At 45.1% G+C, this 26,052-nt stretch overlaps 1 protein-coding gene across 1 annotated transcript in view; it reads right to left on the bottom strand.

Moving 5' to 3' along the window:
- LOC137537853 (mucin-2-like) overlaps window positions 1-26,052 on the bottom strand; it is a 508,651-nt gene that overhangs the window by 78,892 nt on the left and 403,707 nt on the right. Inside the window, exons 43-44 of the mRNA XM_068259804.1 lie at window positions 21,422-21,553; window positions 7,573-7,674 (exon numbers count right to left, since the gene is read on the bottom strand). Of these exons, the coding sequence (XP_068115905.1) occupies window positions 7,573-7,674; window positions 21,422-21,553 (234 nt within the window). The remainder of the gene's footprint in view (window positions 1-7,572; window positions 7,675-21,421; window positions 21,554-26,052) is intronic.

The raw sequence follows: 26,052 nt of genomic DNA, 5'->3' as shown, positions 1-26,052 counted from the left end.
CATTACGAGTATCTGGTCAAGCCCTTCGGGTTGTGTAATGCCCCTGCTGTTTTTCAAGAGTTGATCGACGAAGTTTTTAGAGAAGTTCTAGGGAAATTTGTATTAGTGTATCTGGACGATATACTGATTTTTTCACCCAATCTGACAGAACATCGGAAACACGTGAAATTTGTGTTGAGAAAATTGAGGCAGAACTCCTTGTATGCAAAATTAGAGAAGTGCCTGTTCGAAGTCACTAAAGTCCCTTTTTTGGGATATATTATTTCCACTTCAGGTCTCTCCATGGACCCTGAAAAAGTCTCTGCTGTATTAGAGTGGCCTCAACCCATAGGATTGAAGGCACTAAAAAGGTTTCTGGGCTTTGCCAATTACTACAGGAAGTTCATCAAAGGATTTTCTTCTGTGGTGTCACCCCTCACCAACCTCACCAAAAAAGGGGCTGACACTTACCATTGGTCAGCAGAGGCACAGTCTGCCTTTGCTACATTGAAAAGGTTATTTTGTTCTGCTCCCATTTTGAGACACGTAGATGTCACCTTCCCCTTCATCGTTGAGGTGGATGCATCAGAGATTGGGGTTGGGGCTGTGCTTTCTCAGCGCTCTGGCCTTCAAGGCAAACTGCATCCCTGTGCCTTCTTTTCTCGTAGGTTCTCTCCAGCCGAGAGGAACTATGATATTGGCAATTGGGAGCTCTTGGCCATTAAGTTAGCCTTTGAGGAATGGCGTCATAGGCTTGAAGGGGCAGAACATACGATTACTGTTTGGAGTACATCGAGGGGGCCAAAAGGCTTAGCCCCCGACAGGCTCGCTGGTCCTTGTTCTTTTCAAGGTTCAGATTTATTATAACGTATACTCCAGACAGTAAGAATGTCAAAGCAGATGCATTATCTAGGTGCTTTGAGGCCGAGAAAGTACAGCCAGCAACCCCTGAGACCATTTTACCTCAAAGATTGATGGTGGCCGCCACGGAAACCTGTCAGGATTGGGTGCTTACCTTAGGGCCCTACCAGCAGGATATCCCAGAAGGGAAGCCCGAGGGGGTACTGTTTGTGCCACTTCCCTTTTGCTTACAACTCCTACAGTTGTTTCACGCCCATAAGAATGCAGGGCATCCCGGGGCTGCTCGAACTCAGGATCTACTTGCCAGATGTGTATGGTGGCCTTCTTTGGCACTTGATTGCAAGGAGTTTGTGAGAGAGTGCTCTGTGTGTGCCAGAAATAACGCGGAAAACATGGAGAAAAAAGAACTGGACACCGTCCTGTTAGAGCATTTATTTGTAACTTGCATCCAAATGACATATGGTGATGAACACAATCATAACGTCAAACCTGTCAGGTGTCTTGCATCGATATATTGGTAGATACATCCAGTGAGGCTTGCGGGGGGACGTGGTGACCGTCCCCCCGCAAGCCTCACTGGATGTATCTACCAATATATCGATGCAAGACATCTGACAGGTTTGACGTTATGATTGTGTTCATCACCATATGTCATTTGGCTGCAAGTTACAAATAAATGCTCTAACAGGACGGTGCCCAGTTCTTTTTTCTCCATGTTTTCCGCATCACTTGGGACTTCCTTCCGTGTTTTCAACACTGTAAGCACGTCACTGCGCATATACTTGTGCGGCCAGAAGAGTGAGAACTTGTGAGTAATATAGCGTATGTTTGCAGCAGGTGTGATTTATCCCCATTTTTTGCCGGGTGCCCAGCGACAACTTTTTCTTTATTTTTCATGTGCCAGAAATAAGCTCTCTCGTCAAGCACCAGTAGGTACGCTACAACCGTTGCCAGTGCCAAGTGAACCATGGACTCATTTGTCTATGGACTTTGTAGGAAAACTCCCCAGGTCTGAGGGCAAGACGGTCATCTGGGTGGTATTTGATAGGTTCAGTAAAATGGCTCATTTCATCCCTTTGAAAGGACTCCCCTCGGTGCAGGAATTGGCTGATCTCTTCATCCAGTACATTTTCCGGCTACATGGCATTCCGGAGAATGTGGTGTCAGATAGGGGAGTCCAGTTTGTGTTTAAATTCTGGAGAGCCTTTTGCCAATAGCTCGGTATGGACTTGTCATATTCATCAGGCTACCACCCACAGACCAACGGACAGACTGAGAGAGTTAATGAAAAAATAAAAAGATTAGCGCTCGCTCCTTAAAATCAAAAATCACAACTATAGTGTGTACATCACCAGCGTTAACTGACACACTTATATACGTTATGTAAAAAGTTCAAGTGCTGCAGTTCAGTCTCTAGGTTGTAGCTAGCAAAATACGTATAGAAAATACAGTCACTGCGCTCTTGAAATCAATAAAGCAGGCATCCACCTCGGCCCCCTATGTGAAACCACTGACCGGCAGTTGGAGTCTATGTTAAGACCAATCAGCGCTTTCGGGGTGTATGGCCCCCCGTCACCTCTCTGGCTCTGCTGTCTCCGGCGTAGTCCAGTGTGTTCTGGATCCTTGGTGGCCTCCTATGTCGGGGTTGATGGCAGTTTTTCTGGTAACTTGGGTGGGGAGATGGCCAGGTCTCTAACAGGACAGTCAGTCACAGCCAGGGCGCAGGCCTGGCTGTAAGAAGTGTCCGGGGCCCACTCCTCAGGGGGAGGGGGGTACTGTAAAGTATAGCGGAGATGCCGCCGCAACAGGGAGCGGCATGGCAGCTATCTCCGCGTCTCAGCCGGCGGTCTTCGCCGCGCAGGTACATGATGGAGTTGTGCCTGAGACTATGGTGAATGCGGGGGAGGCCGTCGCAGCGCTGAGCGACATGGCGGCTGTCCCCGCGTCTCAGCCAGCGGCCTCCGCCACGCTGTTACATGATGGAACTTTGCCTGGTCCCTCAGTCGCACATAGACTGAGGTCTAAGCGCGCGCGCGCGCACACAGACAGGACCTTTATGCAAGCAGAAGGGGAGTCAGGTGATCAGCCGGTCAGCTGACTCCAACACTGATCCTGATTGGCTGAGTGACTGGGGCAGCGTTAAGGAGCGCTCCCAGTATATATAGGACATGCCGGTCAGTTGTTCCTCGTCTCCTGTTGCATATGCTACGTGTTAGCACTCAGACCCTTAGTCAGATCCGAAAGTGTGCTAGAACCAGCAGGAGCTGGGGATCCACACTTAGCCAGATTCTGTTGATAGCTTAAAGTACTAATTGAATTGTATTATTTGTTATGACCCTCTGCTAGCCTTGACTACTCTTCTGTCTTTTGATTCTGTGCCTTTGCCTATCTGATCTAGTTGCCGACTTAGCTTATACCTCACTCTGATTCAGTCTTCTGCCTTTGTACTGTATCTGTCCGTGTGCTGCCGAACCTGCTTGTCTGACTCTTCTGCCCTCACCAGTGAGCTTAGTCCTCGTGAGGGATTCTCAGTTTAGTAATTACCTGCTCCTCAGGTAGATAGCTGCAGTATAGTCTGAATCACCTGCTCCTCAGGTTGGTAGCTGCAGTACAGTCTGAATTACCTGCTCCTCAGGTAGATAGCCGCAATACAGTCTTAGTCACCTGTTCTTCAGGTGACTAGCTACTACAGTACTGTCTGGATCTCCTGCCCCTCAGGTGATCACCTTCTGCATTACAGTCTGAATCACTCGCTCCACGAGTGATCACTATACATTGTCTTACTGTGCATCACCCACTCCTCGGGAGAACCTTTCACTAACTTATCTGTGTCTGCAGCCTGCTGTAGTACTGATTACAGTGTTCTTTAGAGATACCTCCTTCTACCAGCTCCTCTGGGATAGTGGGTATCTCTATCTATATTTACTGTTGCACCAAACACTTATCTTACACCTGGGTGTCCTGTGTCTTGCTATACTTGCATTATTGGTGACTCTGCAGATCATCACATTATCAGGTATAACATCTGTACTATTAGTGATACTGCAGATCACCAATAATCAGAATATCTGTTCTTGCTGACACCGATCGTTACAACACAGTACTTAGATTTGAGGCTCAGGAGGGTTTAATTTGCATAAATGGAGTACATCTCCCTTGTATGTTAACATTTAGCATCTGATGTATGCAGGTCTTAACTCAGCACCTAAGCCATGCGTCAGCAATGGCGTCTGTAAACATTTAGTGAATCAATTAGTGGTTCAAAGACTGTTAATTTAGGTGCCAATTAGCCACAAAATCTGTATAACTCATTTGTGCCAAATATGATGTAGGAAGGTAGCCTCAAGCATGTGAGGAGTAGGGATGATCAATGAGATGCAAATTTTTTTCCGAAATTATGCAATTTTTTATGCAAATGTATGCAGCTTGAAAATGAACCAATAAATTGGGTTTAAATTGATTGGTCCATTTTCAAGCTGCATACACTTGCATAAAAATGTGCATAATTTCGAAAAAATTTGCATCTCATTGATCATCCCGAGTAAGGAGGTGTTGTTAGCCAGTTTCCCAAAGAGTGGGAAGTAAGAGAAATCAGGACAGTGTAGGGAGGAAGGGGTTATCCTAAGTTCAGTGGTGGCTCATGGCAGGATATGGAGGTCCCTAGGGAGGAAGTAGTGTCTGCTGTGGGATGCCCCCTCTCCCTTTTCAGTTATTTGCAGCTACCTTATTGACGTGGGTGTAATGGGGGGTTATTGCTTGGCTTTTCCAAACACATTTTTTGTGAAATCATTTCAACTGTTTCAATTGGTTGGTAGTTGCATTCTTTTTTCATTGCCATTGCAGCTTGGCGGAGCATGTCTTAGTAGGGATGAGATGCTAAATGGTCTGTTGGTGGTTGGGCGGACTTGCCTTGGTCCGTAATTCTGTGGATTTTGTCTGGTAGGGCTGTTCTTATATTGGTTAGCTCACAGCTATCCCTGTGATGGCTTAGTGGCAAGGGCCAGGTTTATGGGCTGTGCTTCATTTTTTGATGGTATTTGGTCATAAGTTCCATCCCGTCAGACCTGCCCTCTGTCAGGACTATTACTGATGTTATTTGTTATTATGTTTGGTTATACATAAACGGCTGCTTTGGTTCTTTATAATCCAGTTTGTGTGTTTTATAAACACTTCAACCTTTAGTGTTTTTTCACCTTCTGCATCCGAGCAATTTTCACCTCCCATTCATTCGCCAATAACTTTATCACTACTAATCACAATGAAATGATGTATATCTTGCTTTTTCCGCCACCAACCAGGCTTTCTTTGGGTGGTACATTTTGCTAAGAACTATTTTATTCTACATGCATTTTAAAGGGAATATTAAGAAAAAAATGGAAAACATTCATTATTTGTCGGTTTGCAGCCATTATAGCTTTAAAATAATACATGCTACCATAATTAAAACTCACGTATTTTATTTGCCCATTTGTCCCAGTTATTACAACATTTAAATAATGTTCCTAACACAATGGGCTTGATTTACAAAAGAGTGCTTACTGTTAGCACGGCAATTTTCGTGCAAATTTTCACATTGTGCGCGATCGCGAATTTTCACACGAAACAATAACGGTTTCGCGTGCAAACGTGATTTTTTGTGCGAAAACGATAAAATTTGCATTTGCGCACAAAACCGTTATCGTTTCACGCAAAAATTCGCAATCGCGCACAATGCGAAAATTCACACGAAAAGGGCTGTTTTTGAATCAAGCCCAATGTATGGCGCCAATATTTTATTTGGAAATAAAGGTGCATTGTTTCAGTTTTGCGTCCATCACTATTTACAAGCTTATAATTTAAAAAATATTAGCAATACAACCTCTTGCCATGCATATTAAAAAAGCTCAGACCCCTAGGTAACTATTTATTTTTTTTGTAATTTTTTTTTCATTAACCTATTTTAGTTCCTGGACGTAGAAACTACGTCCAGGAACCATGCGCGCTCCCACGGCCGATCGCGCGCGTGGACGCGCGCTCCCGGCCGCGGTTTGTTAGCCAGGCAATCAGTGAATCGGGCTATGGTGCCCGATCACTGATTCCTCTCCCCCGCTTCGCTTTTTCTGGCTGTAGCGTCCCCCATGCGTCTCTCTAAGCGTATGTTACGCTTAGAGTGACGTCATGTAAGCAAACTCATGGCTGCCATCTTGTGGCCAAAAAGTAAAACTACAACTAAAAGTAAAAAAAATAAAACTCAAACACACATTTACATTATAAATCTATTGTTTACATCCCACCCTCTTAAAACTACCCAAATAAAATGTTTAATATAAAAAAAAAACATTACAATAAAAAAAACAAAAAACATGTAAATATTTACCTAAGGGTCTAAACTTTTTAAATATCAATGTAAAGGTTAAATATTTCTATATTTTTTATTTTAAATTTGTAAATAGTGATGGATGCAAAGCGGAAAAAAAATGCACCTTTATTTCCAAATAAAATATTGTCGCCATACAGTGTGATAGGGACATAATTTTAACGGTGTAATAACCGGGACATATGGTCAAATACAATACGCGAGTTTTAATTATGGAGGCATGTATTATTTTAAAACTATAATGGCTGAAAACTGAGAAATAATGATTTTTTTCCGTTTTTTTCTTATTCTTCCTGTTAAAATGCATTTACAGTAAAGTGGCTCTTAGCAAAATGTACCCCCCAAAGAAAGCCTAATTGGTGGCGGAAAAAACAAGATATAGATCAGTTCATTGTGATAAGTAGTGATAAAGTTATAGGCTAATGAATGGGAGGTGAACATTGCTCAAGTGAAAACGATGGAACGCGAATGGGTTAAAAATTTTATTTAAGTATTTTTTTGTGTATGGGAGGTAAACAGTTAATTTTAAATGTAAAAATGTCTATTCATTAAAAAAAAAAAAGTATGTTGATGTAATTTTACATTCAAATGTTGGCTTCCTGTAAGCGTACTTACATGAAGTGAAGAGGGGACGTGTAACAGAACAATCACGGCTTCTCCATAGAAGCCAGTGATCGTTCTAACAGGACATAGATTAATTAATGGGAACAGCGTTCCCATTCATTGATCTCTCGGCTAATGGGCAGTCCGTGCACCCCAGCGGTTGCGACCCTGCGAATCCCCGCATCTTTGTTTTTTCATGGACGTAGCTCCAGCATGCATATTTGGACATAGGAGCTACGTCCTAAATGCTAAAGTGGTTAAGGAGGGGTGGGTTTGTCTCATGGTGGGTGAAGTTTAGTGGTATTGCTTGCCTCCCTCAGGCAGTCAGCCATCAAGCATGGCATAATTTCGATGTACTCTATGCATCGCACAGCAGGTAATATGTGCGATGTGAGTTTTCCCCTCCGTTACAATCCTGTTTTTCAAGGGATCGCAACGCAACTTGAAAAGTAGCCTAAAGGTTTGGATCAGGCATAAAATTAGCAAAGCTGCATAACACGTAGTTTTATAAACGGTCACTACTGGTCAAGATGATTTCTTGCTGAAATGTACATTCATTTCTACATGCATGTAAATAGTAAACAATAAAATCACAATAAGCATGGATTTTACTGTATGGTGTGCAGGAAAGACATTTTCAAAGCTGCCCAGGATATTAAACAACTATGTACTATTTTTCTTACGATCATTATCAGTATTAAAACAGAGCACAGAATGGCAGCTTCCCAAGCATAACGTGCATTTACTGTAAAGAGTAAGTGGAGTTAACTTACATTAACAGTTTGTGTGGCTCCAGTTGGCAGTGTAAATACACACGATGTCTGCACACACTCTCCACAGCACTGGTCAGCAGGAGGTGGTTTATACGTCTCACCCTGGTGGGAAGAAATATTGATGGATTATCTATTAGCCCAGACCTGCCAACTGCCACGGTTTCAGTATGACACTAAAGCCTCACCACCCGCCGGGTCCTGCGATGACCCCTTGATGACAATCGTTAGCGACGCCTCTTCCTGCCGGTGGGAATGCACAACGTCACGTGATGCTGCACGTCGGGAACTAACAAAATTTCAAGCGATCGCCCTACTTTGCGCGGGAGTTGACGTGGATCTTAGCGATCCGATCCACCGTGACAGTCATTATTACCGTGCAACGTGACGTTTGAGTGGTCGTGCACCTGTACCTATGTCACGATATCACGAATACGACCGCTCAGCGCTCAAAAAAATCGATGGTCATCTGGAAAATTGTTGGGAAAATCTCAATGTGGGTAGATACTGTAGCTTAACGATTTGCAGGCTGTGTCACAGCATCACAGGGCAAATGTCAGACCTCTTCACGGAGCCAGAGAGTTTTAACTGTTTCACTGCCCAGAGTCACTGAGCATGCTGTACATCACACTGTGCAGCCCTTCCTTCTCCCACACTAACTTCATGACCTGTAGCCCAAAATAAACATCCACACAGTTTTTCAAGAATGCTTTTGAAGTTCAGAGATAGTAATCTCTACACTGGCTATCTGCTTGCAGACCCTGTGGCCAGAGAGGTGGACAGCTTATCTTTCAATATGTGTGCACACATATATGCTTGCAGCAGTGGCGTTGCTAGGGACTTTGACTACGAGCACCACCCCTGAACCTGTTGCCATGGTGCCCCAGATCAGACTGAGCAGCAGGAGGAGCACTGGGCGGAGCGGCGGTTAGTGTAGTGAGTAAACTCACCTTCCAAGCCCCGCAGACACAGCCTCCATTTTCTTCCTACTTCCTCCCCCGCCATCCATCGCCTTGGTTACAGCACCCCTTGTGATGATGTAACCAATGTCATAACAAGGGGCGCTGTTACCAATGCGAGGAACGCCAGGACAGGAAGTAGGAAGGAGATGGAAAGTGCATGCATGCCGGGATCGGAAGGTGAGTTTTAACTACACTGTGCCCGCTCCCCTGCTGCTCTGCCCAGTGCCCTGCCTCCTCAGTCTGGGACTCTGGGGCACCTTATTATCTAACCTATACTGGGGAAAACTACCTATCTAACATACACTGGAGTCACCTACCTATCTAACCTATACTGGGGGAACCTACATATCTAACCTATACTGGGTGCACCTACCTATCTAACCTACAATGGAGGCACCTACCTATGGGGGAACCTACCTACTACAGCATCACCGTCAGCCAGGCTGGCACAGCATCAATGCCAGCACAGCATCACCACCAGCCAGGCCAGCACAGCATAGCATAACCACCAGCCTATTGGCCCAATAGGCTGCCTATCAAGTTTCCTGTCAAGTGACAAGCAGCCTATTAGGCTAATCAAAGTGAGGGGATAATGTCCTTTAAAGTGATTGGACCCGCAGGGGCTTAGGGCAGGACGAGTGGAGCTCTCGTCATTGCCAATTAGCAGGCATAAGTTCGTAGCGCTCGCTATGCTACTCTGATAAGATGTGTTAACTCTAATAAGATGCATTAACGCTGATAAGGCATGTCAACTCTGATAAGGCATGCTGACTCTGATAAGGCATGCTATCTGTCTTAGTGAATCAAGCCCATAAAGTGTAATGTGCTCATAACTTCCATATCGCAAGGAGTACATCTATCACATCAGCAGTCTCCATAAACTAAAAAGACACAACAGAACAATACCACTATTCTGCCTACCAAGCGCTGCAGAAAAATAAAATAAAAAAAAATAAAAAAAGGTGACATATTATGATATATGCTCAATCCCACAAAGGAATTGCCAAAACAATAGCACACGATCCCCACTAATGAGCCACAGTTATAAGAGGGCTCTCCATTAGAGATGGCCCGAACTTCCGATTTTCGGTTCGCAAACCTCCCGCGAAAGTTCGGTTTGCGCGAACTTTCGCGAACTGCAATAGACTTCAATGGGGAGGCGAACTTGGAAAACTAGAAAAATTTATGCTGGCCAGAAAAGTGATGGAAAAGCTGTTTCAAGGGGTCTAACATCTGAGTTTTTGCATGGATGAGTGGGATAGACGCCAAAAGTCCCAGAGAAAAATCTGGATTTGACGCAAAGCAGCGTTTTAAGGGCAGAAATCACATTGAATGCTAAATTGCAAGACTAAAGTGCTTTCAAACATCTTGCATGTGTATACATTAATCAGGGAGTGTAAGTAGCGTACTGCTTCACACTGACACACCAAACTCACTGTGTAATGCACCGCAAACAGCTGTTTGCATAGTGACGGCTGTGCTGGACTGGTGCGCACCAGAGAGTGCAGGCCGTGGCGGTTTTCAAGCCCATATGGGCGCTGGGCTGTGGTAGCTCAATGATAGAACAACAGTGATTGTCCAGCAGATCAAATTTGGTCTGTCCACAATGGAGCAACGACCTTATTATCTTTGGTGTGCCACCCCCCCCCGAGACACTCATATAGCCGGCGGTCACTGCTTCATTGTGATACGCAAGCCCCTTCACCGAGGCAAGTTAATGATCACGAAGGGGAATGGGCACATGTACAAGCCTTTTGTTCTGTTGTTGCAGCTGCAGCGCAGCCAGAAAAATTAGGCAGGCATGTACACGCATCAGAAAAATGAGTATAGCCTTAAAAATTCAGGAATCCGCCTGGAGTCCTGGACCCTGTTGGTGGTGGCGGAGAAGGCAAGCGGCCTGCAGGCAGAGATGCTGTGTGGGGAGCGACTTAGTCTTCAGGCAGGCAGCCAGTCACATGGTGTGCAGGCAGAGATGCTGTGTGTGGGGACTGACTTAGTCTTCGGGCAGGCAGTAGCCCTCCGGGATCCATGCCTCATTCATTTTGACAAAGGTCAGGTACTGAACACTTTTGTGACTTAGGCGACTTCTCTTCTCAGTGACAATGCCTCCAGCTGTGCTAAAGGTCCTTTCTGACAGGATGCTTGCGGCAGTGCAAGAGAGAAGTTGGATGGCAAATTGGGACAGCTCTGGCCACAGGTCAAGCCTGCGCACCCAGTAGTCCAAGGGTTCATCGCTGCTCAGTGTCTACATCCCCACTTAAGGCCAGGTAGTCAGCTTCCTGCCGGTCCAGGCGTTGGTGGAGGGTGGATCCGGAAGTGCTAAGGTGAGGCATTGGACTAAAGAATGTCCGCATGTCCGACATCACCATGAGATCGCTGGAACGTCCTGTCCTTGCCTGCGTGGACATGGGAGGAGGATTACTGGCAGTGGTACCTTTATTGCGTTGTGTTGTGACATCACCCTTAAACGCATTGTAAAGCATACTTGCCAGCTTGTTCTGCATGTGCTGCATCCTTTCTGCCTTCTTGTGAGTTGGTAACATGTCCGCCACTTTGTGCCTATACCAAGGGTCTAGTAGCATGGCCACCCAGTACAGCTCATTCCCCTTGAGTTTTTTTTATATGGGGGTCCCTCAACAGGCTGGACAGCATGAAAGACGCCATCTGCACAAAGTTGGATGCAGACATACTCTCCATCTCCTCTTTCTCTTCCTCAGTGATGTCAGGTAAGTCCTCCTCCTCCCCCCAGCCACGAACAATACCACGGGAACGTTGTGCAGCACAAGCCCCCTGCGACGCCTGCTGCGGTTGTTCTTCTGACGCCGCCTCCTCCTCCAAAGAAACACCTTCCTCATCATCCGAATCTGACTCCTCTTCCCCACACGACTCTTCCTTCTCCTCCCCCTCTGTGCTGCCGCAGGTGTTGAGGAAACATCTGATTCTGATGAAAATTGCTCCCACAACTGTTCCTGCCGTAACTGTTCCTCTTCACGCTCCTCCACAGCTTGATCCACCACTCTACACACGGCACGCTCCAGGAAGTAAGCGTATGGGATCAAGTCGCTGATGGTGCCTTCACTGCGACTCACCAGGTTGGTCACCTCCTCAAACGGCCGCATGAGCCTGCATGCATTTCGCATCAGTGTCCAGTTGTTGGGCCACAACATCCCCATCTCCCCAGATTGTGTCCTTCTACTGTAATTGTACAGGTACTGGGTGACGGCTTTCTCCTGTTCTAGCAGGCAACAGAACATGACCAGGGTCGAATTCAAGCGAGTCGGGCTATCACATATCAAGCATCTTACCGGCAAGTTGTTTCTCCACTGAATGTCCGCAAAGCGTGCCATGGCAGTGTAAGACCACCTGAAATGCCCACACAACTTCCTGGCCTGCTTCAGGACGTCTTCTAAGCCTGGATACTTTGACACAAATGAATGACTAGATTGAGCACATGTGCCATGCAGGGTACATGTGTCAGCTTTCCCAAATTCAAAACGGAAAGGAGATTGCTGCTGTTGTCACACACCACGTTGCCAATCTCCAGCTGGTGCGGGGTTAGCAACTGATCCACCTGTTTGTTAAGAGCAGCCAGGAGAGCTGGTCCAGTGTGACTCTCCGCTTTGAGGCAAGACATGTCTAAGATGGCGTGACACCGTCGTACCTGGCATGCAGCATAGGCCCTGGGGAGATAAGGCTGTGTAGCTGGAGAGGAGATCGCAGCACCAGTAGAGTTGAACTGCCACTCAGCCAAGGAGGAGGAGGAGGACGACAGCAAAGAGGATGTAGCAGGAGGAGGGGAGGTGGCAGGAGGCCTGCCTGCAAGCTGTGGAGGTGTCACAACAAGTCGGTCCGCTGCACAGCCACATACTCCCTGCTTGCCATCGGTCACCAGGTTGACCCAATGGGCTGTGTAAGTAATGTAGCGGCCCTGACCATGCTTGGCAGACCAGGCATCCGTGGTCAGGTGGACCCTTGACCCAACGCTGTGTGCCAGAGATGACACCACTTGCCTCTCCACTTCACGGTACAGTTTGGGTATCACCTTTTTAGAGAAATAATTGCGGCCTGGCATCTTCCACTGTGGTGTCCCAATGGCCACAAATTTACGGAAGGCCTCAGAGTCCACCAGCTGGTATGTTAACAGGTGACGAGCTAACAGTTCCACCACGCCAGCTGTCAGACGCCAGGCAAGGGGGTGACTGGCAGAAATTGTCTTTTTCTGCTCAAAGATTTCCTTCACGGACACCTGACTGCTGTGGGCAGAGGAGCAAGAACCGCTCAAAGGCAGAGGCGGAGAGGAGGAGGGTGGCTGTGAAGGTGCAAGGGAGAAAGCGGCTGAAGATGCTGCACCTGAAGGAGGAAGAGGAGAAGGAGGGTGGCTTTTCTTTTGTGTGCTGCTTTTGCACAGGTGCTCTTCCCATTGCTGTTTGTGCCTTTTCTCCATGTGCCTTCGTAAGGCACTTGTCCCTACGTGAGTGTTGGCTTTTCCACGGCTAAGACAACAGATGGCATTGCTCCGATCTGAGGCAGACACATGAAAAAATTTCCAAACCGCTGAGCCCCCCTGGGGTGATGGCACTATGGTGGCATCAGCAGCTGACATTGAAGGGCATGCTGACTGGCTGTCCATAGGTGGCGATACATGGCAACAGACACTGCCATCAGCTGTTATTAATGACGAGCTCCCCCTGCTTCTTTCAGCAACTCGTCTCCTCCTACTCCTCTCTGACTCCCCTCTCTGAACTGTCCCCCTGTTCATCTCCTCGGAACATACGTAGGATCGGTATCATCGTCATCATCATAATCATCCTGCCCAGCTTCGCTTGCCTCAGATACCTTCAAAACTGCACCAACAGCAGGTACTTCATCATCTTCACACGTTATGTCCATAGTGTCGCTGCCTAACTCAGACATATGAGGTAGTGTACCTTGCTTAGCGCCTTCATCTGGTTGTAAAAATAATGGCTGTGAATCAGTTAATTCCCCATCAATTAACTCCTGAGAAGTGTCAAATGCAATGGATGTGGTGCTTGTAGTAGTGATGGTGGCTGCGGAACATGAGATGTTCTGTGTTAAATAGTCAACCACGTCCCAACAATCTTGTGAGTTGATGGGACGTGCCTTCTTCTGAGCACTGTACTTTGGTCGAGGGCCGCACAAAATCACATCAACACAACCTCGCACAGACCTGCCGGGTGGCCTTCCTCTGGGTCTGCCTCTACCTCTACCTGTTTTGTCCGTTGTGTCCATATCGGGGGGGGGGGGGGGGGGAGATGAAGTGAAAGGTATGCACTGACTTGACTAATACAATGTGCAGTCACACAGGTGCAGTTAACAGGTATGCACAGAGTGGTATATCACACTGTGTGCACTCACGTAGGTAGGTGGCTGCACTGTGAACAACAGGTAGGTAGGTATATGCAGTAATGGGTAGTACAATGTGCACCTGTCACACACACACAGACAGGTAGTGGACAGGAACAGTGACACTGCATGCGCTCAACTCACGTAGGTGGGTGGGTGCACTGTGAACAACAGGTAGGTAGGCATATGCAGTGATGGGTATTACAATGTGCACCTGTCACAGACAGGTAGCGGACAGGTACAGTGACACTGCGTGCGCTCAACTCACATAGGTAGGTGGGTGGGTGCACTGTGAACAACAGGTAGGTAGGTATATGCAGTACTGGGCATTACAATGTGCACCTGTCACGCACAGACAGGTAGCGGACAGGCACAGTGACACTGCGTACGCTCAACTCACGTAGGTAGGTGGGTGCACTGTGAACAACAGGTAGTTAGTTATATGCAGTACTGGGTATTACAATGTGCACCTTTCACACACAGACAGGTAGTGGAAAGGCAGAGTGACACTGCATGCGCTCAACTCATGTAGGTAGGTGGGTGCACTGTGAACAACAGGTAGGTAGGTAGGTATATGCAGTAATGGGTAATACAATGTGCACCTGTCACACACAGACAGGTATCGGACAGGCACAGTGACACTGCGTGCGCTCAACTCACATAGGTTGGTGGGTGGGTGCACTGTGAACAACAGATAGGTAGGTATATGCAGTACTGGGCATTACAATGTGCACCTGTCACACACAGACAGGTAGCGGACAGGCACAGTGACACTGCGTGCGCTCAACTCACATAGGTAGGTGGGTGGGTGCACTGTAAACAACAGGTAGGTAGGTATATGCAGTACTGGGCATTACAATGTGCACCTGTCACACAGACAGGTAGCGGACAGGCACAGTGACACTGCGTACGCTCAACTCACGTAGGTAAGTGGGTGCACTGTGAACAACAGGTAGTTAGTTATATGCAGTACTGGGTAATACCGTGTGCACCTTTCACACACAGACAGGTAGTGGAAAGGCACAGTGACACTGCATGCGCTCAACTCATGTAGGTAGGTGGGTGCACTGTGAACAACAGGTAGGTAGGTAGGTATATGCAGTAATGGGTAATACAATGTGCACCTGTCACACACAGACAGGTAGCGGACAGGCACAGTGACACTGCGTGTGCTCAACTCACATAGGTAGGTGGGTGGGTGCACTGTGAACAACAGGTAGGTAGGTATATGCAGTACTGGGCATTACAATGTGCACCTGTCACACACAGACAGGTAGCGGACAGGCACAGTGACACTGCGTACGCTCAACTCACGTAGGTAAGTGGGTGCACTGTGAACAACAGGTAGTTAGTTATATGCAGTACTGGGTATTACAATGTGCACCTTTCACACACAGACAGGTAGCGGAAAGGCACAGTGACACTGCATGCGCTCAACTCATGTAGGTAGGTGGGTGCACTGTGAACAACAGGTAGGTAGGTAGGTATATGCAGTAATGGGTAATACAATGTGCACCTGTCACACACAGACAGGTAACGGATAGGCACAGTGACACTGCGTGCGCTCAACTCACGTAGGTAGGTGGGTGGGTGCACTGTGAACAACAGGTAGGTAGGTATATGCAGTAATGGGTATTACAATGTGCACCTGTCACACACACAGGTAGTCACTGAATGTGCTAGGCCTGGCAGTGGCACACACACAGTATGGATTATCAAGGCTGTCTATGCAACACAAGTGTCAGTGGGACACACAGAAAAAAAAAATAGATCACAAGAACAAGATTAGCTCTCAAAAGAGCGTTTGTGGAGTGCTATTTTAGCAATAAGAATCAGCAAGGAGCAAGCTAACAATCCTACAAGATCCTAACTAATCTTTCCCTATGAGAGAGTCTGCACTGCAGCAGCTGTCCCTTCTCTATTTACTGCAGGCACACAAGTGAGTATAATGGCCGGCCGGGCCTGCCTTTTATAAGGGGGGGGAGTGGCTCCAGGAGGGAGTGTAGCCTGATTGGCTACAATGTGCCTGCTGACTGATGTAGAGGGTCAAAGTTGACCCTAACGGTGCACTATGGGGGTGAACCGAACTTCCGGAAAAGTTTGCGGTTCTCCGTGATCACAAACCCTGGAAGTTCGTCGGGAAAACGTTCGGCCATCTCTACTCTCCATCCAAACATCCTAGGTCCTATGAAATTTGTTGATACAACCCCTATTCTTGTATGTAATGCTTTCAGGGGTAAGATTATTATTCATCAGTTTCTTCCAGATAAGTATATTAGGTAAAGTAGAGTTCATCCAGTTCAATACAATAACCTTAATGGCAAAGAAACACACCTTTCCAATAAGCACCCTGTGTTGTTGTCTCCTTATCCAGCATACCCAGAAGGGCAATTTGAGGTCAAGGAGCAATGCTGGGAATACACGGGTCAATTCTGGCGCTCAATTCTGCTCCCGATCGTTTAGCCCGCTCGATTCTCTTATCTTCCGCTCATTTTTCTTATCTTTTTTCAATTAACTTCAATGGTGAATCGAGCGGCAAAGCAATCGAACAGTGATTGGACATGTCGGAAATTATCTATCGAGCCATGTTAATGGCTCATAATCGAGCCGTGTATTCACAGCATAAGAGTGGTGAATACATCGTTCCAGTAATTGTTTAATCACGGGCATTGCCAAAGCATGTGCCAAAAATCAGCTGGATATAAGTGGCACTTAGGACAAGAATCAGAGCGTGTTCTGCCCATCTTGAGTAAACGCTTAGGTGTGAGATGTACCTGGTGCAACGAAAAAATCTGTATAAGACGGTCATTAGCCACTACTGATACCTGGCGAGGAAACTTCCAAACCTAATCCCAGTTCTCCTCAGTTAATTCAGGTATAAATCTCACCCATTTGTCTAGTCCAAAAGGGGTAGTGGTGGTATATTTAGAATCTAAAATAAAGGCAAACAGGACAGATAGTAAACCTGATGAACTCAGTGTCCTCAAGACCCCAATTAGAGGGTATTTGGAGATACACCACTCATCCCGTCTGAACTGCATCTGTAGAGCGTGTCGCAACTCAGAGGACCTAGTTCTAGGCGCATCAAATTTGAAACAAATATACTCGAATGTGTTAACCACAATGTCCTCCAAGCAGCCGACACCCAAAGCAACCCACCAGTGAGAATCCTGGAACGATGTAAGTTCAGGAATAGCTGGGTTGTACTTCCCCAGGTGAGTTAAAAGGAGCATCACATGCTTGAAACAATCTTATTTATCCACAATTTTGAAAGGGTGCCAATAATTTTGTCCAGACCCTTTTTGTAGTTTTGTGTGACATTATGTCCAATTTGCTTTTTTCCTCCATTTTTTTGTTTAGTTCCAATACACACAAAGGAAATAAACATGTATAGCAAAACGCGTGTTACTGCAATACTTTTCTGTGAGAAATACTTGATTTTCTGGAAAAAATTTTGGGGTGCCAACAATTTCAGCCATGACTGTATTTAATATATTCATAACTCATCCTGTAGTGCTGTTTACTCTCATTTATAGACTTTAATACACAGGTGTGCTGTGATTATTTTTTAAATATCTTGCCTACCATATATAACGTGCAGCAAATCTCTACATAGGAGGGAGGGGGAAACCATAAGACACCTGGGAAAATGTATAGGGGAGAGGCGTGGTTTTGAAAAATTGGTGCATGGTTAAAGGTGTGGCAGGGGTGTTTCTAAGTGACCCTTTTTCTGGCTCCAAAAGTTGGAAGGTATGTATTAGCCTCTGAAAAAAAACATTATCTTTATTTATTTATATTGCTCTAACATGTTCCATGGTGCTGTACAAATACATAATTTTTTTTATAAATTTGCCTCAGGCGGCAAAAAGTCTAGGGCCGGCCCTGGATCGGGCCCATAAATGGCACAAAAAAATTATAATATATTTGATCTCAATTGGCATCATCTACACTATCCAATCAATGGGAAGGTCAATTGCTTGCTAAAATTGCATCATTAATGAGCACCTTAAGGGAATAAGAAGCAGACATAGAAAGTAATGGTGGAGTTGGGGTGTATAACAGAAATAGGAGGTTGATTCACAAACCAGCATTATACTGTAACATGAGTTTAATGTAAACCTGAGACCACAGGATATAAAAGCTTTATACACACCTGGGTCTTCCTCCAGCCCCCTCCACATCGATTGCTCCCTCGCCGCCATCTTCCACCTCCTGGATTCTTCAGTAGATGCCCTTTTATTTTCTCCAGTCGCATCGCACTGCGCATGTGCGGCCCGGCCACGCATGCGCCCCACCGCCACACTCCCGTCCCTGGGAGCATTTTGAGTCTGCATGCAGAACCCTCCCAGCTATGGGAGGGGAGCGTGCACGCCCACGCCTCCACCAATTGACCCCGACTGGCAGATATAATGGGGCATCTACCGGACAATAGAGGAGGCAGGGGAGCGATTGGCATGGAGTGGGGCTGGAGGAAGCCCCAGGAATATACTCTGTAGTCTCAGGTACACTTTAAACCATTAGTCGCCTAAACTAACAAGCATAAATCTATGAATTACAGCATAATGTTGCTATGTGAATCAATCCCTATGTACTTTATGCATAGCAGTAGCAGTTAGATGTTAGTTAGAAAGAAATGTTTTTTCAGTACACAGCTGAATTGGTGTAGGTCACATGACATGTTTAACCACTTCAGCCTGAGAGCAATGTTCACATATAGGTGCTGCTCCCATTCATTCGCCAATAACTTTATTACTCCTTAATACAGCTAAATTATCAATATACAGTGGTGTGAAAAACTATTTGCCCCCTTCCTGATTTCTTATTCTTTTGCATGTTTATCCCACTTAAATGTTTCTGCTCATCAAAAACCGTTAACTATTAGTCAAAGATAACATCATTGAACACAAAATGCAGTTTTAAATGATGGTTTTTATTATTTAGTGAGAAAAAAACCTCCAAATCTACATGGCCCTGTGTGAAAAAGTGATTCCCCCCCTTGTTAAAAAAAAAATAACTTAACTGTGGTTTATCACACCTGAGTTCAATTTCTGTAGTCACCCCCAGGCCTGATTACTGCCACACCTGTTTCAATCAAGAAATCACTTAAATAGGAGCTATCTGACACAGAGAAGTAGACCAAAAGCACCTCAAAAGCTGGACATCATGCCAAAATCCAAAGAAATTCAGGAACAAATGAGAACAAAAGTAATTGAGATCTATCAGTCTGGTAAAGGTTATAAAGCCATTTCTAAAGCTTTGGGACTCCAGCGAACCACAGTGAGAGTCATTATCCACAAATGGCAAAAACATGGAACAGTGATGAACCTTCCCAGGAGTGGCCGGCCGACCAAAATTACCCCAAGAGCACAGAGAAAACTCATCCGAGAGGCCAAAAAAGACCCCAGGACAACTTCTAAAGAACTGCAGGCCTCACTTGCCTCAATTAAGGTCAGTGTTCACAACTCCACCATAAGAAAGAGACTGGGCAAAAATGGCCTGCATGGCAGATATCCAAGGCGCAAACCACTTTTAAGCAAAAAGAACATTAAGGCTCGTCTCAATTTTGCTAAAAAAAATCTCAATGATTGCCAAGACTTTTGGGAAAATACCTTGTGGACCGACGAGACAAAAGTTGAACTTTTTGGAAGGTGCGTGTCCTGTTACATCTGGCGTAGAAGTAACACAGAATTTCAGCAAAAGAACATCATATCAACAGTAAAATATGGCGGTGGTAGTGTGATTGTCTGGGGTTGTTTTGCTGCTTCAGGACCTGGAAGTCTTGCTGTGATAGATGGAACCATGAATTCTACTGTCTACCAAAAAATCCTGAAGGAGAATGTCCGGCCATCTGTTCGTCAACTCAAGCTGAAGCGATCTTGGGTGCTGCAGCAGGACAATGACCCAAAACACACCAGCAAATCCACCTCTGAATGGCTGAAGAAAAACAAAATGAAGACTTTGGAGTGGCCTAGTCAAAGTCCTGACCTGAGTCCTAGTGAGATGGTGTGGCATGACCTTAAAAAGGCGGTTCATGCTAGAAAACCCTCAAATAAAGCTGAATTACAACAATTCTGCAAAGATGAGTGGGCCAAAATTCCTCCAGAGCGCTGTAAAAGACTCGTTGCAAGTTATCGCAAACGCTTGATTGCAGTTATTGCTGCTAAGGGTGGCCCAACCAGTTATTAGGTTCAGGGGGTAATTTCTTTTTCACACAGGGCCATGTAGGTTTGGAGTTTTTTTTCTGACTAAATAATAAAAACCATCATTTAAAACTGCATTGTGTGTTCAATTATGTTATCTTTGACTAATAGTTAACGGTTTTTAATGAGCAGAAACATTTAGGTGTGACAAACATGCAAAAGAATAAGAAATTAGGAAGGGGGCAAATAGTTTTTAACACCACTTGTATTGTTTTTTTCAGGACAAATTCAGCTTTAATTTTGTTTAGTAATCCCCTTATTTTCTATGCATTTTAAATGGAAAATAAGGGAAAAATTAAAAAACAAACTATTTCTCAATTTACATCCATTATAGCTTTACATTTAACAGTGCTGACTATAAGTGAAACCCACTAGTTTTATTTGCTCACCCATCCTGGTTATTGCAATATTTAGATTATGTTCCTAGCACAATGTATGGTGACAATATTGTATTTGGAAATGAAAGTGTCTTTTTTCTGTTTTTTGTTTTTTGCTTTCTCGTTGTACACTATCAATGATTACAAGGCCTTATTTTGAAAAAAAAAAAAAAAGAGAATAGTAATATACCCTCATGGCATACATATTTTTTTTAAAAAACTGATTTAGGGAGAGAATCCTAGAGGGGAAAAGTGGTTCATGGGACTTTGCAGGCTAATCTGATGGTATATATTACAGTATGTTTATATATATTTGTTGTGATTTTTTTCTATGAGTGTGATGGCATATCCTTTAATTAATTATGTCAGATCATTTTTCTATGTGATGCATGTCTGTTGTTTGAGGAGATCCTAATTGTAAATTAATCTGGTGTTTTTAACTCCCAATCCTATTATATCTCCCCACGGTGGCATTGACCAATCCAATGTACATATAATTGTTGTCTTTTCTTCTTTTCTGCAATAACATTTTATGTGGTTAAAAAAAAAATTGTATGTACACTCACATAACTGGGATTGAAAGAAAATACTTTGTTTAATTGATCAGCAGCATTATAGAATCCAAACTATTCAAGAAATCAAGACCAGAGGGTCCAAGCATGGCAATGCCGGGGTGAGGAGGACATGGGAGGAAGTCTCTGGACTATCCAGAGGCTTCCCTCTGCCTAAGTAAGTATCTTGTTGTTCCCTGGCCAGTTCAGATGCCCTTTAAGGAAATGATTGATAATGCAATCATTAAGGATTAATTTGGTCCACCAACTTAGCTCATGCCAGTTATCAATCTGTCAGAACTGATTTATAAGAATTTACGGGAATTGTATGTTACAGCTTCATGGCTTAGCTGGATTTAGTAGTCGCATTATCAAACTATAGTATTCTAACAACTTACAGCTCCACAGTCACTTTGATTCTGGTATTGGCAGCTCTCTGTGTGAGTCTCAGTTGATATGACAGTTCCTTCTGACTGCTTGCAGTTGTAGGTTACACACTTGTCAGCGGGGGAGGGAACGGAGTCTCCTGCCTTGAAAAAAAAAGAAAAGAGAGAACATATTAAATAATGTTTTGGCTGACAGTGACTTAACATACGACCCCAGTAACTCTAAACTAAAACGGTTACCTCTAACATAATTTACAAATTTCAGCTGATATGCCTTTTCTCTTGAATCACCTTCCCTTACCTATTTCACCTCAACTCAAAAGGTGGCCACACACCATACAATTTTTTTTAAAATTTTGATTCAATTCAAGCATTCTGATCCAATTTTCTGACTGATCCAAAATTTCAATCAGAATATTCGAGGTACCACACACGTATGTTCAACATTGCGCAATTTTGGGATAAACAATCTCTGGAAAAATTGGTTGGTTAGAAAAATCAAGAGAAAAAAACTGGATAAATTAAGTTTGATATGTACTGAATAGTTACATAAAAAAAAAAATCTGGTTGAATAGAATTACACAATCCATCACACACCGTACAATTCTTGATAAAATTGGTCTGAATTTTCCAACATGCTTAATCTCAAAAAATCGAAAATAAAAGGAAATTCAATTGGCTTTCTTGATCGAAAACAAATAAAAGTTTTCGATTTTTTGGGAATAACCGATCGGATTAGTGTAAAATTGGATCTTTTAACTGTATGGTGTGTGGCCACCTGTAGCAGAGCTAATTGATGAGATAAACAGATAAGGCGAGCTAAGCAGGAAAGGAGGTGTTGGTTTACCAAACAATAGTAAAACTGAAACTGTAGACAGCACATGGAGGTATATACGGAAGTAGCATAGTGTGCATTGCCTACATAGCACAACTTGTGCTGCGTATACAATGCAAGTATTGCTACCGTAGCGTGTTTTACCCAAATAGTGCAACACGCATTATAAAATCAACATGTACATAACTTGAGTGCACTATGTGTACAATACATAATTCATTACTTATTTAAATGCTCGTAAAATTGCCATGCGCTGTCTGCATATTCACTGTTTGGTGAATCAACCATAAGGAGAAATAAGTCATGAGTTAATAAGTAAGATAAAATAATTCATGAGATAAGTTTTATGAATCGTACCCACAGGTGTGTTGATAAAGCAGATTAAAAGTCAAAATGCAGCTTTAACATTTTGGTCTTCAATGGAATACTGGTGCATGGAAACATAGTATCTATTTTCATATGAAAATAATGCACTTGTTTGTACAGCTTCGTATCTATTTTCATATGAAAATAATGCACTTGTTTGTACAGCTTCCTTTGCTATGGCAAAATCTTGTGCAATGTGCCAAGTCCAGAAAGAGGAGGTTGTGGGGAGGAATCAATGGGCCTGATGCACTACAATGTGGTAAAGTTGTCGTGTGCAGGATGTGCGTGGCAATTTTACCGTTACGGACGCTGGGGGTGCACCTCACATTATCCAATTAGTGGCACACGCATTACTGGATTAATATGAACATAGCTATGGTAATGAGTGGTGTAATGCGGGTTACCATAGCAAAGGCAGAGGTTACCATAGTAATGCCCGCAGTACTAAATAATTAATGTGTGGTGCACCCTCGGCGTTAGTAACAGTAACATTTACGTGCACTTCCTATGTAACAGTGTAGTGCATCAGGCCTATTATCTCTTGCATTTGTCCCAAATTTACTACAGTAGAGTAGACAAATCAAAATTGGCTTATGTAAAGAAAGGATGGGAGTCTCTGTGGAACAGTACAGATGCCTGAGCCATGTAAGTAGGCTTAATTGAAACTGCCAGGAAAATATTTTTGCCCTTTGTTGAGAGTAGATTGAACTCAATTTTTGCCTGTTAACCTGTCTCCTCATCTGAAGGAATTCAACTCACAACTTGTCCTGACAGAATGGAGGAAAGTATCTTCAACAGGAGACAAATAACAGAAATACTGTAAATGAAACCTTTTTGTTGGAATCGGGTGAGTAAAACAGACAGAGCTGGTGCATGTTCAGGACCTTGGAAAGCGTCCTGCTCTGTGATATGTAAGCTGAAGGGCTCTGGAGGCCACAGCCAGGGCCGGCCTTAGGTTTCACAGCGCCCTGAGCATAACCAGATTTTGGCGCCCCCCCCAATTCTTCCTCTTTGCGTGTGAGCGCACCACACACATACACTAATGGGGGGGGGGGGGGTGGAATCTGCTGCCTAAATACACTAAAAGGGGATCTGCGACTGCAAGACCAGTAGCCTATATACACTAAAGGGGGGGGGGGGATCTACCATAGGTAGGTGCCCCCAGTATAGGTTAGATAGGTAGCTGCCCCCAGTATAGATTAGATAGGTAGCTGCCCCCAGTATAGATTAGATAGGTAGCTGCCCCCAGTATAGGTTAGATAGGTAGCTGCCCCCAGTATAGATTAGATAGGCAGCTTCCCCCAGTATAGATTAGATGGGTTGCTGCCCCCAGTATAGATTAGATGGGTTGCTGCCCCCAGTATAGATTAGATAGGTTGCTGCCCCCAGTATAGATTAGATAGGTAGCTGCCCCCAGTATAGATTAGATAGGTAGCTGCCCCCCAGTATAGGTTAGATAGGTAGCTGCCCCCAGTATAGATTAGATAGGTTGCTGCCCCCAGTATAGATTAGATAGGTAGCTGCCCCCAGTATAGATTAGATAGGTAGCTTCCCCCAGTATAGATTAGATAGGTTGCTGCCCCCAGTATAGATTAGATAGGTAGCTTCCCCCAGTATACATTAGATAGGTAGCTGCCCCCAGTATAGGTTAGATAGGTAGCTGCCCCCAGTATAGATTAGATAGGTTGCTGCCCCCAGTATAGATTAGATAGGTAGCTGCCCCCAGTATAGGTTAGATAGGTAGCTGCCCCCAGTATAGGTTAGATAGGTAGCTGCCCCCAGTATAGGTTAGATAGGTTGCTGCCCCCAGTATAGATTAGATAGGGAGCTGCCCCCAGTATAGATTAGATAGGTAGCTGCCCCCCCAGTATAGGTTAGATAGGTAGGTGCCCCCAGTATAGGTTAGATAGGTAGCTGCCCCCAGTATAGATTAGATAGGTTGCTGCCCCCAGTATAGATTAGATAGGTAGCTGCCCCCAGTATAGGTTAGATAGGTAGCTGCCCCCAGTATAGATTAGATAGGTTGCTGCCCCCAGTATAGATTAGATAGGGAGCTGCCCCCAGTATAGATTAGATAGGTAGCTGCCCCCCCCAGTATAGGTTAGATAGGTAGGTGCCCCCAGTATAGGTTAGATAGGTAGCTGCCCCCCAGTATAGGTTAGATAGGTAGGTCCCCCCAGTATTGGCAAGATAAGTAGCTGCCCCCAGTATAGATTAGGTAGGTAGGTAGGTAGGTAGGTAGGTAGGTAGGTGCCCCCCCCTCATAGTGGAGGGGGAGCCGTGGGGAGGGCAGCCCGACCTCTCCCTCCCTTCCTCTCCGGGCCGCCCTCCGTGCTCCCCCCTCCGATGCTGCTGCAGACTGCAGAGAGAACAACTCACCTCCCTGGTTCCGATCGCCGGCGCCTCTCACGTCACTTGCCGCTGGTCTCCTCTTCCACATTGTCACTGATGCACACTAAACTTCCTGCTTAACAGGAAGTTTAGTGTGCATCAGTGACAACGTAGAAGAGGAGACCAGCGGCAAGGGACGTGAGAGGCGCGGGCGATCGAAACCAGGGAGGTGAGTTGTTCTCTCTGCAGTCTGCAGCAGCATCGGAGGGGGGAGCACGGAGGGCGGCCCGGAGAGGAAAGGAGGGAGAGGTCGGGCTGCCCTCCCCGCGGCTTCCCCTCTATTACGGGCATGTTTGTTTGCGGCACCAGGGGGCGGAGCGAGACGGACCCAGCCGGGGCCGCAGCTTCCGCATTAAAACACAGGCGGCAGTAGCGCCCCCTGGAGGCCTGCGCCCTGAGCGATCGCACCGGTCGCTCAGGTCAAAGGCCGGCCCTGGCCACAGCAGATAGTGAGTGGTGCTGACTCTGATCACACCTGCTTGTATGTCAATTCCACCAAACGCCATCAGGTTTAATATATCACCTAGTTAAAGTGGATCCGAGGTGAACTTTTACACATTGCATAATTGTGTTCCTTTCCTATTGTTTATAGAGCATTCCTCAAGCCAAATACTTTTTTGTTTTTGTTTTAATACTCTAATTCCCTATAAACTAAAAAAGCCACGCCCACAGGGTTTCAGAGAGCCTTGGCAGTGGCAAGGGCTCATGGGAGCTCAGTCTGGGCAGAAGGAGGGGGAGGTGTTACTAGCCATTGATTTCAGAGGCAGAGGGGAGGAGGGAGGAAGAGAGGGGATTAGGCTGATGGCTCAAGATACAGATAAGCCTGCCTCTGTGTAATATTTACAAACAACATGGCTGCTGTCATTGTATCACAGGAATAATCAATCATATTCTATTAAAACTGTTTGCAGCTAGACTTGCTGTGTAAACCATCTAAACTTTAGATAAGATATATAGACAAGTTACTTGTTCTAGTTCGTTTTTCATCTCGGATCCGCTTTAAACATTGTACACATAGTAAAAGCATGTTTAGTGTTGAATCATGAACAAA

This window comes from Hyperolius riggenbachi, chromosome 11 (assembly GCF_040937935.1).
Source record: "Hyperolius riggenbachi isolate aHypRig1 chromosome 11, aHypRig1.pri, whole genome shotgun sequence".
Taxonomy (NCBI): Eukaryota; Metazoa; Chordata; class Amphibia; order Anura; family Hyperoliidae; genus Hyperolius; species Hyperolius riggenbachi.
Note: the sequence above shows the minus strand (reverse complement) of the source record. Positions and strands in the feature narration are given on the sequence as shown.